The 15,855-nt window shown below is 38.2% G+C and overlaps 2 protein-coding genes and 1 pseudogene across 11 annotated transcripts; 2 read left to right on the forward strand and 1 right to left on the reverse strand.

Annotated features, from left to right (window-relative positions):
- The first annotated feature begins 963 nt into the window (after positions 1 to 963).
- Positions 964 to 4,221, forward strand: LOC133737030 (B3 domain-containing protein Os01g0723500-like). 9 transcript variants are annotated; one of them, XM_062164658.1, is made up of 6 exons: positions 964 to 1,105; positions 2,450 to 2,564; positions 2,729 to 3,144; positions 3,246 to 3,350; positions 3,450 to 3,538; positions 3,801 to 4,221. In XM_062164658.1, the coding sequence occupies exons 2-6, from the start codon at positions 2,497 to 2,499 to the stop codon at positions 4,041 to 4,043; spliced, it is 921 nt and encodes a 306-aa protein (XP_062020642.1). In that variant the 5' UTR covers positions 964 to 1,105; positions 2,450 to 2,496; the 3' UTR covers positions 4,044 to 4,221. The 9 variants fall into 9 exon arrangements, with proteins under 9 accessions (XP_062020642.1, XP_062020647.1, XP_062020641.1 ...); XM_062164663.1 differs by having other exon boundaries at positions 2,754 to 3,144; XM_062164657.1 differs by lacking the exon at positions 964 to 1,105 and adding an exon at positions 1,130 to 1,271.
- A 2,588-nt stretch (positions 4,222 to 6,809) lies between these two features.
- On the reverse strand, positions 6,810 to 8,250 carry LOC133737245 (eukaryotic translation initiation factor 2 subunit gamma-like; annotated as a pseudogene).
- A 484-nt stretch (positions 8,251 to 8,734) lies between these two features.
- On the forward strand, positions 8,735 to 11,237 carry LOC133739133 (B3 domain-containing protein Os01g0723500-like). 2 transcript variants are annotated; one of them, XM_062166859.1, is made up of 4 exons: positions 8,735 to 9,282; positions 10,143 to 10,428; positions 10,520 to 10,680; positions 10,929 to 11,237. In XM_062166859.1, the coding sequence occupies exons 1-4, from the start codon at positions 9,187 to 9,189 to the stop codon at positions 11,175 to 11,177; spliced, it is 792 nt and encodes a 263-aa protein (XP_062022843.1). In that variant the 5' UTR covers positions 8,735 to 9,186; the 3' UTR covers positions 11,178 to 11,237. The 2 variants fall into 2 exon arrangements, with proteins under 2 accessions (XP_062022843.1, XP_062022844.1); XM_062166860.1 differs by having other exon boundaries at positions 8,740 to 9,282; positions 10,526 to 10,680.
- Positions 11,238 to 15,855: the final 4,618 nt, after the last annotated feature.

Below are 15,855 nucleotides of genomic sequence, written 5' to 3' on the forward strand. Positions count from 1 at the left end.
ACTCTTGACGCCCAATGAGAGAAGGCTTTTTAACTGCCTTTTGTTCTTGAGCATTTTGCTCTTTGTTAGAGCTCTTCAAGGCCCTGCATTGGTCAGCCATGTGGCCAACCCTCCCACAATGAGTACACACATTCTCATAGACTACTTCAATTTGAAAACAATGAGTTTCACGCTCAACCATCAAAGAAGGTGGTAGTTCACCAGCAAGATCCACATCAATTAAGACTCTAGCAAAGTAGCCAAATTGTCTTTCTCTTGTGGCTTTATCAATTTGCAATGGAGTTCCGACCCCCCGAGCAATCTCCATAAGATGTTGTTGGTGCCAATAATCTTGGCTCAGACCATAAAACCTAACCCAAATTTGAGCATGAGTTTGTGGAAAGGAAACTCCAGGTACAAAATCTGGTTTCCACTGAGTTAGGCGAAAAATTCCATCAGGAAGAGTACAAGTACCTCCACTCCATACCCTACGCAGATCCTCTTCTGTGGCAAAATGAATGTCAAAGTAGCCTTTACCAAGAGGCACAAGACGCCATGGCTTTGAAGGCTGCCAGAGAGCAGCAAGCAATCCTTTTAGGGCATCAGCCTTAAGAGGTCTAGAACCCTTACGTAGAAGAAGACGACCAATAAGATTGGTTTTGAATTGCTTCAATTGTTCCTGATATAGGGATTCATTGATCTTGACATAAATTTTATCCCCACGAACAACCGGAGATGGTAGTTGGCTGAGAGATATAGCAGCCTCTGTTGAGTTGGCGAGGACAGATGCAAAAGTGCGTGATTTTGGGGCTGTTGAAGGAGGCGCAGAGGCCGTGTCCAGGCCTCCCATGAATGCCCAGGGGCAAACAGCCATGTGATGCTTGAAATCTCGAAAATAAAGAAAACTTACCCAAAGCTGATTGTGGTGAGCTCTGTTCTGACCGTTTCTCGTTCCATTTCATCAGAACTCACGGACCATCACCGATGAGCAATACCAACAGATCAAGCATAGAACCAGAAACAGAACCAGAAAAATTCAGGATGCATGGTGGTCTAGCGGCGGATCCAAGCCAAGGCGCCGGAAGAGAGGCAATCGGAAAGCCTAGCAAGGGACTCAGCAGCGAAGGTATCCTTTCTTTTACTGTCCTCGCGCCAATCAAGGATGTTATAAACGAATATAGCAATCTAACAAGATGGCTAGAGATCAAATTAAGTTGAACCACTCAGTTAAAGTACTCGAAGGGGCCTTCAGATAAGTTCAAGGGCTTGAAACTGCAGTCTCAGCTGATAATGTGAGTTTAGGATTTCTTCATAAACTTGTTTATCTGCCTGATTTATCATTCCTTGGTTATTTTTGGTTTCAAGTGGTCTGCTTTCCCCTGGTGTTTGATTTGTTGTTAATTTCCCCCAACTTAGCTGCAGATTATGTTAAAGCTTTTTATTTTCATGTTAGACAAGCAAATTGTAAAAATTCACCACTTAGATAAGACCTTGGCTAGATAATACTTTATGTATATGCAAGTTTGTCATGGATCATGTTGGTAAGTTCTGCATAGAATTCAACTCCAGTAGTTGAAGCTGTTTTCTCCTGTTCATATTTGCTATCCGAAGTATGTTGATTACCTTCTTTGGTCCATAAGGGCATCCAAGTTTAGTCCCCATTTCCTCAGACCTCAATCAGAATCTAGTTTTCCACTTCTTTCTTTCTTGAAAGCCTGCCTTTTTGTTTCCTTATCTGATGCACAACATGTGGCTCTGCTGCTGTATTCCTTTCCTCTTGTTACTCATTTTGGTCCTTATGGATATCAAAATGAAACCACTGAACAAATTTTCATGTCTCTGGTCATCCTTGTGTGTAAATGCATCAAATTCTATCTCTACCCGTTTTATGTTTTTCAATTTATTTATTTGTTTTGTGTACCAAATCAATTACACAAGTATGAACGTATCAGATGCTATCTATACCAAGTTTCTGCTTGTTCCTTGCTTAATTTCAAATGGTCTGCTTTTGCTGGAACTTAATTAGCTGCAGGCTATGTTATGCCTGTTTATTTACTTCTCTTTAACTCTTTTAGTGTTAGAATGGCAAAATGTTGAAATTCACGATGAGATCCTTAGCTAGGTACTAGTACTACTTCATGTACACGCAAATTTCATCTTTGATCATGTTGATAATTTCTGCATAAGAAGTCAAGAAGTATTCTCTTGTTTTCTTTTGCTAATGCAATTTGGATATGCGTAATTTGCTCTTGGGGTGTCCAATTTTGTTCCTACGTTTTCTTATAATCTAATCTAGGACTTCTTCCTATAATTCCTGTATGATTACTCTTGAGTTTGCTGTGCCACTTTGGACTTTGAAATGAAGCCATCAAGCAATATCACCCGTATCAATTTGATCATCCTTAGTGTGTATGTGCTCAGGGCTGGGGTTATCTAATTGTTTTCTTACCCCATAATGTTTGCTCTACAGAGACTCACTACTGATTTGACAAGGGAGAAAAATGGTGAGACCCAAGAATGGTATCAAAGAAAAGCGGCCTTCATTTTTCAAGGTTATTATTCCAGGCTACTCCACTCAACATTTGGTAATCAACTTTAACCACCTACTGTGTCTTTGACTAGCTTCTTGCTTTGTGTTAACTGCTGCTCTCTGTTACTGTTTAGTTCATAATCTTTTCTGTGGGTTCCTTATGTTCTAAGCATATTTAAATCCTCTATCAATTGCATATTCACAAAATCTTAGTTTCAGCCTCCTTTTTGTTGTCTTATCGAAGAGGATCCCACCACCATTCTTGGAGTTTATAAGGAATGACCTATCTGATGAAGCAACCTTGAACTCGAACACTTGTTCAGAGAGGTCTTGGAATGTTAGAGTACGTAAAACAAAAGGAGGTGTGTATTTCAAGGATGGGTGGCAGGGGTTCTTAAAAGATAACTCTGTGGAAGATGGTGACTTTTTGGTATTCGAGTATGAAGGAAACATGCATTTCAGCGTACAGATTTTTGACAACAGTTGTTGTGAGAGAGACTCTTTTCCTGAAATTGAAACACACACAAAATCCACCTTTGCTGAGTGTAAGAAAGGGCATCCTGGTAGACCGAGGAAATCAGATATCGGTTGTTCTAAGCGTCCCCTCGCATTGAACTCTAGAAAAGACAATTCAGGTAAGTGGACTACAGTTAGATGTTGCTAACTTGCTATATACAGATACTGGATGGAACTCGCATAACAATGTCTAATATGCTTTTTTTATTTGTATGGGAAGTTGCAGATAACATAGCTAAGAAAAGGCTTCCTGGTAGACCAAGAAAATCCCATATCCGTCGTTATAAGCGCCCCTGCCCATCAAACTCTGGCGAAGACAATTCAGGTAGCCGACTGGGGTTATATATACAGATTAATACTGGATGGACATCAAATAACAATGTCTGATGACTCTGATCTGCTATGTTTGGTTCTGTATGTGAAGTACCAGATGACATAGTTGAGGAATCTGCAAAATCTTTCAAGTCCAACTATCCTCATGTCACAAAAACCATTAAAGAGACTTTTTGTGTGGTAAATTCCTTTGACTTTGTTTTCATTCCGTTTAGTTAGAATTGAGGCCATCATAACTTTTTTGTGACTGAGGCCTAATAGGGTTAATTCAACTAATTCAATCTCCATTATAACCGAAACACATACTAGACCTATTTGATGTCACTTATCAAATCGTCTCTATAAATCTTCTTATTATGAGATTTTTTTTCCCTAATTTGATTGATCGGTGTTGCTTAACCATTTGAGCTTAGTTCCCTCTCTCTGTGACTCATGCATGCAGTACTCATTCCCCACATCCTTCTATAGGGAGCATCTCTCTGGGGGCAACTATGAAGTTGTTTTCCTGAAAATTGCAAGGGGGGAAAGATGGTACCAAGTGAAGCTTGTACGATCCCTAAGAACGGCATACTTGTCCAAAGGGTGGTCTGAGTTTGCATGTGCTAACCAAATCAAGGTCGGAAATATTTGCGTATTCGAAGTTGTGGAAGAAAACAAATTGGTGGTTCACGTAGTCCAGCAGTAATCAATATGAAATTGTTAAGAATATCTTAAGCTTTTCAAACAATTTAGACTTGCCTTGCTTTGCTTGTGGCGTGGCTCTTATTAAATTGTCTGTTGTATTGGATTGCCTTGCACTTTCCTTTAGTATTATGTCGGATTTCTGAGAAGTTGGATATTGGTGCATGATTTATGCTTTGATATTTCACTGATGTTTGTATTTTTTTTTTTTTTTTAAGGAAATCAACCTCTCCTCTTCATCTCTTTCTCTAGACAAAAACATAGTCACAATTAACAATGCTTAAGTAACCATTAGATAATGCTATAGAAATACATTGTCAAACGACAGACAACACTTCAGCAACAGGCGCTTCTGAGCAAGATTTCTAGCACCAGAACTATAGGATTGCCATGATGGTTAAGTATAACATCTTCATGTGAAGCTTTTTTTGCTTTCAGCTGCTTGATATCATGACTCAGCATGCTTTGGAATTGCTTTCCATTTGATTTGGAACTCATTTAACTCATGAGTCATGATCATGTGTAAACACATTTGAAGTAGTGAATCAGATGAACTAATAGCTAGAGAATTAGAGATTATGTGCGAGGAAGAGAACAAAACTGAGGAATCAACCACCTTACCATGCATATATATAGATCAAACAGCGCGATAAAATTATTTGTGATTTTTCTCCAGGAAAGTATAATGTTGTTTTCTTGAAAATTTTGAAGGGAAAACATGGTATGTAGTAATCATGTGTAAATTAAGGGTGGTGTGCTTTATGCAAATTGCTTGCTGAACAAGTGAAGTTTGAGCTTCACATTTAAACCAAGTAATCACATGAGGAACTGAGGAAGGAAATTAAACTATCATACTGTACTTGGATTGTTTCTGTTTTACTCAGCATGGAAATTGACAAATTAAGGGGTGGATTCTAGATGTCAGATATTAATCAAAAAATTGTTTGTAATGCCTGCCTTCTGTGGTGTCAATTAGAAATTGGCCAAGAAAAAAAAAAACAAAAAACTCAGAATACATTATGCTCAAGACAATGGCAGGCCTTGTGAAGTTGTAATTAGCAGGCCTTGTAAAGTTGTAATTAGGAATAACCTTGGGTTGTGTTACTATTCTAAATTTCTATAGGTGAATCAAAATGTGCTAAAACGCACAAAATGTTTTTGGTGTCCATTGGTGGCAATTATGGATTTATGGGTTTAGATAAAAAATTAATTTAAAAAATTAAAAAAACTTATTTATCCATATCAATATTTGTTGGGTGGAATTTTTTTTTTTTTTTTGGTCGATTGGGTAAACTAGACACACCAAGTTTTTGTTCTATGCATTGTTGTACTGCTTACCCATTACTCTACTGTACTGCTCAATGCATTATTAGCTAGCATAGGTCACAAATTAATCAGAACCGTTTGACTGGGCTGGACTGCACTCGGGATGCCCAAAGTCTGTGGCTTTGTTTCTTGTATATTGTTTCTCAGTTCACATGCTCCTACAGTCCTAAGTACTGCCTTGACTGCTGAAAAAGTCTGGGTCTTGCGTACTGCTTTAGACTTCTCAGCTTTATTCAGTTTGGCATGTGAACCTTTCATATTCTATTATTCTATATTTCCTGCTTTGTATTACTCTTTCTAGCGAGAGCCTATATAAATTGGGTACCCCCGGCCTCTTTCCTTCATTCCTATCCATCTTCGTTTGCTACTCCAATTTGAGACCAGTTGGAAATGGAGAGAAGAACATCCAACAAGAAGGGTGTCTTGCCATTTTTTGTGATGTTCTTCTCACCATTTTCCAATTGTTCAAGATTGGTATATATAAATCTACCATAATTGAAATCCAACCTTGAAGCCCTACCATTATGTCTGTCTTGCATTCTGAGTTTTCAGTCTTCTTTTCTTTCTTGGTTTTTCTTGCTGATATCTGAGAGAGCTTACTACCCAAGGGTATCTTACTAGACATGGACTGCTTGGTCTGAACCAGAGCGTTGGAGTTGATTCGTTGAAAAGGGTGGTTCGTATTTGAGCTTCTCATCAAAAAGGAAACATTTCCGGTTGTTAAGTACCAGATGCTTGTTTGTTTCTCTTTCCTCCCTGTATTGCCATACTTCTCCTTCTAGAGGCTTAAATTACCATACTAACAGCTTTTTTTTTTTTTTTTTTTTTATCTTTTAAGGAAAAGCAGTTAATAGTTTGGTAATTGATGTTGTGGCAAGTTTGTGGAAGAAATGTGAAGATTGAATTAGCTTCCTGGTGCTAGTTAAATTCGTTGTTACTGTTCCAGTCATGTGAATGAAGTTTGTCCATTACTTTCACAAAAGAAAAAGGTTAGGAGTGTAGGAATTGACTGTGGATTTTATGAGACAATTTGGATTCAAAGGGACCAAACAAAATATGGGTTTAGGCGTTTAGCAACATATCAAAGAATTGTATTTAACCTCTTTTAAGATGTTTCAATCAAGACAAAATCTAATCTTCTGGCCAATTTCTGTTCTTTTAACAATGAGTACAATCTTGTATAAAGAAATGGTAACATGCATGTCCAAAACAAAACAGAGAACAGCATTGCGGTTCAGGTATATGGTCTGAGGTTGCACATAAAGATAAGAATCAACAGAGAATAGCATATCACTGGTAAAAAACTTAAAATTCATCATAAATCATAATCATCCTGCGAATTAATCACCAAACAAAACTAAATAACATGGATATAAAAATCAACCAAAACTGTTCCTAATAAGTCTCTGCCTTGACCTCTATTTATTGTTTCCTTCTTTCTATCTTACTGATTTGTGGAGTCAGCTGCTAAAGTAGGGCAAGGTTCGATATCAAGAGTTCTCCCAGCTGTAATCTCGCCCCAAGCAATAAGACACCGGGGCTTATGCTGCTCTACTCTTTGACCTGATCGCCACTTTGTCACCTATGTTGGTGCAAACTGGAGATGTGATGAATCGCAACTTCACCACATTATCCCTTACAGCAACATCCTTTGCTTCTGTAGCCTTGGATCCAATATTTAACATCACAATGTTATTCTTGCTTAACTTTGATACCCCCTTCTTCTCTGCTGATCCCTTAGTCATATGGTAATGCACCTCAAGTTGTGCATATCAGGGAGTGAGCCAACATCACCAACAACTTGACTCAACAATTTATCGCCGCGAGTCAAAGCAGGATCCAAGTTGTGCCAACCCCAATCAGACCTCCTGGCACAGCAAACTGCGACTCATTTTCCTCAGCAAACAAGGAAACTATTCTAGAATACAATGGCGTGCACCTCATGAAATTTCCTCTCTCGTCTTTGACAACAAGACCAGGACGAACCTCGACCAATTGGTTCAGTTTCAAAGCACCCCTAAGAAGGGTTCCACCAGCCACAGCACCTTTTATGTCATCAATCCCCAACCCAGGTTTATTGACATCAAACGAACGTATGATCCTCATATAAGGAGGCAAAACAAAGTCCCTTTCCGGATGGGGATGTTCTTGACAATGTACTCGTTCACTACATCCATATTATACTTCAGCTGAGCAACAATAGGCACAATTGTTGCATCTTCAGCCACCGTGCCACGAAACCACTCCTTCATCTCCTTTCACTGCTCGATTGCCTTCTCTCGGAGTCTCGGACAAGGTCAATTTTGTTTTGAAGCACAATGTTGTGTTTAAGAGACATGATTTCAACAGCTTCCAGATGCTGTTCGTCAGCAGCTACGACAAGTAACGCTCCATCCATAATGGACACACCATTAAGCATAGTAGCCATTAGTGCTTCGTGACGTACTGGGGCAATCTACAAAGGACACGTCTCTCCAGCCTCATCTGACTCCCACACCCTTCACAGAGAGGACTGTCTTCTTTTCCACTACCATAAGACTTGTAGCAGTCAGGCCGGGGGCAGCTACCACACTCAAATTTTGGCATTAGCATATCCTGTTTTTATAGTTATGTTGCGCTCCAGCTCCTGTTTGAAACGAACTGTCTGAACCCCCGAAATTGCCTTGACCACCGTTGACTTACCATGAGCCACATGACCTATTGTGCCAATGTTGATCGTGGCCTGACAAGATATAACTTCCAGCGAGAGGGGATCTAAATGAGTTAGATCCAGTTTGCTCAGATCCTGATTCCTGAGCCATCAAACCCTTATTATTATTCTTTTTCATCTTCGACATTGTTGTGGCGAGATCTTCCATGAAACCTTTATTATTGTTCTTAGACATTGTTGTGACAAGGTCTTCCTTAGTATTCTTCTTCTTCGAAATTGCGGTGACAAGTGTTGTGACAAGGTCTTGTTTGATCTTCTAGGTAACGTAATGAAAGCCATGGAGAGCTATGGGTAAAAGGGTTATACGAGCTTCATCTTTTGTGATCGTGTGCTCTGATTTTGTAGGATGGTTTGTATTTTTCATTCAAGTATGACGATGTTTATATATAGCCAACCAAAATCTAAATAGAATCTAATTAGGAACCCTTAATACCTTGTGCAACAAGAAAAAATCCAATTCTTTAATTCTAATTACGAATCCTGAAAAACTACTTTTTGCATCTGTTTTTATTGCTCCTAAACTTCCATCTCCCTCAGCTTTCTTTAATTACTGGTACTTTTTGCAACAGAGAATTTATTTCTACTTGTACTAGTGCTTATGGTATAAATGTATATTTTGTGACCAATTCTAACGAGAATGTGCTATCCCTAAGTTGGGATTACATGTTTAAAAATCATCCAAAAGGCTTGTTTTGTGATATCCATTCACGAGACTCCGGTTATTTAATTGCATTTCCATTAATGAGTTTGAGTTCTTTAATGTAATAGAAGATATGCTCAGATAGTTCCCCAAAATAAAAAGATATGCTCAGATATGTACATATGATATGCTGACAAACATAAACCAGCTGAACTGATGGATCAGTCCTTAGTAATTTCTGGGCAGTACTTATTGCAGTGCCGGCTGTTAGAGATCTATGCTATTGTCCATTGGGTGATACAAAAGCATGTCCTCAGTCTTTAAATGCTTTCTGATGAGTAGAACCATGTGCCTTTCTTTAGTCTCCAATAACTCAACAAGTTCTTATTCTGAGAGGTTGTGTAGTAACTAGCATATTCAAGTCCATATTCAGAGTGAAGAGAAACCTTGAGTCTCAGAGAGTATCCAAGAATGGCGAGAACAACATTCAACAATGGTGGTATGGAGGAAAAAAAGGGCCCTACGTTCTTCAAGATCATAAAAACCGGTTTCAACACTGAGGATTTGGTAATTTCAACCCCTACTACCATGCCCATGTCTTTAATTTTGTTCATTATTCTCAAATATTGATTTTTCTCTGCAACTGAGGTTTTTACCTGATTATATGTCCTTGTATGTGCCTTTATAGGTTCTAGATAACACTATCACATTCAAAATAAGCTTAAAATGGATGTTCTCTTCTTTAGCCTGCAATCATAACTTCTTCTTTTTTTTTTTTTCATTTTTGATGCTGTTGTAATAAGAAATCTGACCGTCCTTGCCATTTGATTTCTAAAACCATTGTAATTACAAATTATGCTTAAATACTAAGAAATCTGAGGTAAAAATAGTAGCAGCTAAGAAACATATGGGGACTCATAATATTTCTGTGTTGGTTTTACTTACACTGAAAACTCAGTTCTTTTTTGGGCCATGGTAATGAAACTCACTTTGCATACCAATAGTTATAAAATGTTTTAACTAATTCTTTCTTGTGAACTACTTGGATATTTACAACTTTGCAATACCTTTGAAAGGGGATAGTGGAAAAGGACTAAAGTTCTAACAGATCTTGTAGGGTTCTTTATAATGATGTAATTCATAGAGCGATGGGGTTTAACTAAATTAACTTCCATATCAGTCTGTATAGGCTTAAGTGAATCTAAGTAATTCAATTAATTTATAATCTCATTTGCTGGATAATTTATTTTCCTATTGTTAAGGTTGAACATGTGCCTCTTGTGTAAGTTAATACTGTATTGTGAGTTTGTGAAGGCCTAATGAACATTTTGTATTCATGTATGGTCATTTTGCTATTTGCTAATGCACATCCTCCAATTGCATAATCTGAAATTTTAGTTTCTCTTTCCTTTTTATTGTTTTTGAAGAGAATCCCACCCAAATTCCGGAGACACCTGTTGAATGAACTCTCCGACAGGGCTACTTTGAATTTAATGGATTCTTCAAATAGTTCATGGACTGTTGATGTGAGCCAAACAGAAGGGGAGATATATTTCAAGAATGGATGGCAGAAGTTTGTAAGAGATAACTCCTTAGGTAACTTTGAATTCTTAGTATTTAGGTATGAGAGCGATATGCAATTTAGCATTGAGATCTTTGAGAGAAATGCGAGTAAGAGGATCACGTTTCCAAATGTCAGAACACACAGACAAGGTGAAAGTTCAGGTTTTGATTAGAATGTTTATACATACATATTACTGGAAACAACCTTAGTCTCTTATAATATTTCATTTATGTATGGAAGCTGCAGGTATACACACTCAAAGTTGTCAATCCAACAAACTCAAAGAGGTTAAAGAAGAGGAGGAAGATTACCAAGATAACAAAGAAGAAGAAGCTGCCACATTGCACAATTTAGAAGGCCCTGCGTTTACAAGCATTGTTGGACAAAACTTGTATAATTTGGTAAGCAAGCCAACCTTATACTTTCTTTTCAACTTTCCTTAGTATTCAAGCTGCAAACAAATTAACTGGCAACAAGTGGTCTACTTAGTTTACACATTACACATGTCGCATAATCTAGACACAGTTATCTCTCCCTATTCAATGCCATCAATTTAATCATACATATTTATCCAGATATATTTTATATTCTTTGTGAACTTCTTGCTCTAGTTGTTTTTGTTTATAGTTTTAGCTTCAAAATCATGCAGGCAGTTCCTACAGACTTTTCTATGAAGTACTTTCCTCTGGGATACTACACCATTGTCCTGAAAAATTCAGAGGCAAGAGAATGGGAAGTAAGCGTTGTGCCTAATGGGAAGGATGCTTCCTGTAATACGGTTAAACTTTCTGCAGGATGGGCTGCTTTTAGACGTGACAACCAAATCAACTCCGGAGATACTTGCACATTTGAGCTTGTGGAAAGCAAAACAATGTTGGTTCACATTGATCCTAAGTGATCAGTGTGTCAATTCACTGTTTTCTTGCTGATTAGACAAACCTAGTATTTAGTTAGTGGCTTGAATAACTACTTCTCATACTGTATTCAACTGGTTTGCAATTTCAGTATGATATATACGATTAAGATGTTTTTAAAATACTATATATCTAATTGCTTCTCTATTGTTGTAAACTTTTATGGCTATATCATGTAAATTGTTGTATATTAGAAGATGCTTTTCTCTTTCCTAGTTTTAGGGGATCCATGTTTTAAGGAGGACTTTAAGGGTCCTTGTTTTATGGAGGACTTTAGGCTATATGTTCCTTGTCTTCCACTACATATGTAGTCCATTTCTCATACATGGAAGAAGATGAAAAACAGAAAATACTACACTTATTTATCTGCATCGAAACTCTCTCTCTCTCAAGTTCTTAGAAGCAAAGCTCTCTCCATTTTCTGAAACACTTTCTATGTTCCTTTTACAACACGTTATCAGCACGAATAGCTCTAGCATTCGGATTGCAGATTTCCAAGAAGAGGTGAATAACTCTTGGGGTTGCAGAGAAGAGGCGGTTCATCATTCAATCAACGTCAATCTACCAAGCTCTACAACCAAGTAGGTTTTTCCAAACAAAAACCGATTTTGCTGTTTCATTTTAACTTCTGTTCTCTGTGTTCCAGTATTTATTTGAAATAGTAAATCAACTTCAAAACTCACCAAATTTTGTATGCTGGAACCCTTATGTGTTTAGTGCATCTCTGTAAATTTTCGTATTTTTCTGGGTAGTTTTGCTTAATGTTTCAGTTCGTCTTTCGACTGTTGTTCAGTAGAAGCTGCAATCATGTTTTTGTGATTTTTGTTGAAGCATTATGGACTTAATTTTTTGGTTACACAAATTTGAATTATGCCATCATAATTCCTTATGCTAGAAGCATTATGGGCTAAATTATTACGCGATTATTATATAAACGTTATGCCAGAAGTATTTGCTCAATTTATTACCTATACGAAATGCCAGAAGCATTAATGGGATTTGAACCCATTTCCTTAGGTACATAACCCCTGCATTAATTTGTTTCCGTTATGATGTAATAACATATATTGAATTTGGTTATGTTATAATTGTGAATATTAAATGTGGTTGAGTCAGAAGCTCAAATCAAGCCCAAAGCCACAATAACAAACCCGAGCCAGAAGCTCAGGCCCAAGCTACAAGACCATAACAGAAGCTCGCCATGTGTTGCCATGACAAAGACCAGTTTGAGCCCAGCAGGCCTACTCTCCCTCTGCAGGACCTAGCAGCCCAGCAGGCCTCACACACTCTTTGACTAGTGCATGAAAGCTTGGGTCACGAGCTCGCAGCTAAACCCTGTAGAGTTTATTATCAAGCCCACTCTTTCTTTGGTCCAGCAGAACCAAATAAAAGGAAAAATGATTTGATTCTACTGAGATTTGAACCCAGACAACCTGCATGTCATTATGGCTATTGTAAATAAATTCACCATATTTCATATGTGTAATTAATTGCCAGAAGCATTTATTCACATAATTGTGTGATAATTAATATGTTATATTACTAGCATGCAATTAATATCTCAATTGATTTGTGATTTCCATTTATTCAATTTGTGAGATATTATTTCAATTTGCTCTATTCAATATTATTGTGTTACTTGTCTAAATTTCGCACTAGAATATATGTGTAGAAAATGCAGGTACCTAATGAACTAGAAGTTCTAAATGAACCAGTAGTTCATTCACATATCGAACATGTAGTTTCGATAATGCCATTTAAGAAACTTGAAGTTTCCTTCATAAATTCACCACACATGATAAAACCAGTAGATTTTACATGTTTAATCCGATTTTCCATACCATGTTATAGAACCTGAAATTCCTATTAGTTGCTTATGGACGATACTACCCAAAGCACTAAGATTATTTGTTCCTTTCCTGTAAGAAATGCCAAATCTCAACAAACTTGACTTTATTGCTTTGGAGGTTTCCAGAAGACACTATCTAAAGTGGACTCAAGATGTGATAATTCATCTAACTGCAAAGAAGATGAGATCAATAATCAATGTTGACAATGTCGCCCGAGAGGCTTTTAAGGCGAGTGCCATAATTTTCATAAAGAAACATATGGAGAAAGCACTCCAAGCTGAGTATCCGATAAAGATGATGCACAGACTCTCTGGGTCGCTCTGGAAGAGCGCTTTAACCATCAAATGACCATTTTCTTGCCTGAAGCAAGACATGATTGGCAGAAAGAAAATAACCCACATGACCGTCAGTCAGGTGGCCAAGGCCCAAGAGGCCAAGGAGCACGTAATCCAGCTCCACATGGCCAATGCCCATGTGGTGAGAATTGTGATGCCCTAGCTCAGCAAGCCCGAGTTGAAAGGAACACTAGTCTGGCTCGTCGCCACCAAAATTAGCATGATCTTTGTCATCGATGTGGAGGAATTGATTGTTGGTCCCGCACCTGCTGTGTGACAGCCAAAGCAGTAGATGAGTATTTCGCCAGTCGTGGAACTCGAAATACCAACTTTATTGAAGAGTCATTTTCCATCGATTCCACACTAGAGATCATGGATTTTCAGGAAGTTACTAAACATACCGAGAATTAGAACTCGAAGACATGGATATAATTGGCCCCTTGTGCCATATTTTCATCTTAATGAATGAAACATCTTCAGATTTTGGTGATTTATGTTTTCAATTATTTTGGATTATAGAAATGTGGTTATGTTCGAATATATTTAATTCAATAAATTTATTTATACATGTGATCCATTGAATTAAATAAATGAATAGGCATATTCTATGGAGAAGTTTGTTGTCTGGCTAACAGTGCTATTATGCACACCATACTCCCAGATCGGAGATATTTTCAAACTTATTGCCTATTCATACCTCTGTGACAACTGCATCAGGACGATCCAACCTGATGGAGGGCTATGGCATAGTCCACTTTATGTTGTCCAATGGTATTAAATTTACCATTAATAAGGCCTTATATTCTCCACGTTCCAGAAGAACGTTATTGAGTTTTAAGGATATTCGAGCCAACGGTTATCATGTTGAAACCACTGAGAAAAATGAGTGTAATATCTTTGCATAACCTTTCAATATGCAGCCAGAAGCGTATATTGGAGAAATTGAAATCTGTTAGCTAGAAGCTAACTTATTCGAGCAACTACTTGCTATGACATGACCATTTGGGACACCCAGGTCAAAGTATGATGCACCGTATCCTCAACTTATCACACGGGCATCCCCTTCTGAATAAGGGTCTTGTGTTTAGTAACACATTATGCCAAACTTGCTCGATCGTTAGGAATGTTAAACTCTAGACCATCATGTGCAAAGACTAGTATATACACACACCATTTTTCTGCACAGAATGCAAGGAAAATTTGTGGACCTTTCCAACCACCATGCGGACCATTTAAATATTTCATGGTTGTGGTTGATGTATCGACAAAGTGATCACATGTTACACTATTGTCCACAAGAAAATGCTGCTTTTGCTAAACTCTCGCCCAGATCATGAAATTGTGGCTCACCACTCGGATTATCCCATAAAGTCCATAAGACTTGATAATGCCGGAGAGTTTACAGATTGTCACTTTGATGAGACAGTCTTCCCGCCGTTAGGGGGAGATAAGAACGTTACCGTTCCTGATGAACGACGTGAATTGACGTGGAATGTCCCCACTATGTCTCATCTCGATCCCCGAACCGCACAATGCGATAGTGAAGTGCGGAGAATTCTAGATCTACAAAGTATAGCCCAAAATATGCCAGACGCTTTCTCTGATCTAGCTAAAGTGACCAGATCACATATACCTGCTGCAAATATGCCTGTAAGGATAGACGTCCCCGTATGACATGTCATCCCAGATGGACGAGGTACAACCATGGCGGCTAACCAGTCATATGTCCCTGCCCAGAAGCGAGGTAGACCATTAGGTTCGAAAGATTCTTATCCCCAGAAGAGGGTAAACTCGGCACAAATGAATCTTCTTGACATCGCAATCTCAAACTGATTCATCTCACGAGATAAATCCGGATTATGGGTCCGTCCTAGAAGAGACGACGTTGGGGGACGCTCCAACATTTGAACCCACTCCCGAGAATAGAGAAATCTCGGTAAATTTTGTGAGATTTGGAATTGGAATAAGATTATCATCGATGATGTGTTTGTATTTGCGGTGGCCACCGAAACTAAAACAAGAGATGAAATCGAACCTTGCTCCATTGATGAATGTCAACGAAGAAATGACTGGCCAAAAAGGAAATAAGCAATCTAGGTCAAATTAGATTCCTTGACAAAGAGAAAGGTGTTTTGGACCTGTTGTTCCTACACCTCCCCATGTTAAACCTGTAGAATTTAAATGGGTATTTATAAGGAAGCGTAATGAGAAAAATGAGATTGTGATACACAAAGCTCGTCTAGTGGCGCAAGAATTTTCTCAACGCCCTGTGATTGATTACGAGGAGGCGTATTCTCCCGTAATGAACGTCATAACGTTCCACTACCTTATCAGTTCGGTAGTTTCTGAAAAACTGAATATGCAGCTTATGAATGTGGTCATAACTTATCTCTAGGGGGATCATAATACAGAGATATACCTGAAAGTTCCTGAAGGACTTAAGGTACCCAATGCAAATAGTTCTAGACCACGGAACG

This window comes from Rosa rugosa, chromosome 3 (assembly GCF_958449725.1).
Source record: "Rosa rugosa chromosome 3, drRosRugo1.1, whole genome shotgun sequence".
Taxonomy (NCBI): domain Eukaryota; kingdom Viridiplantae; phylum Streptophyta; class Magnoliopsida; order Rosales; family Rosaceae; genus Rosa; species Rosa rugosa.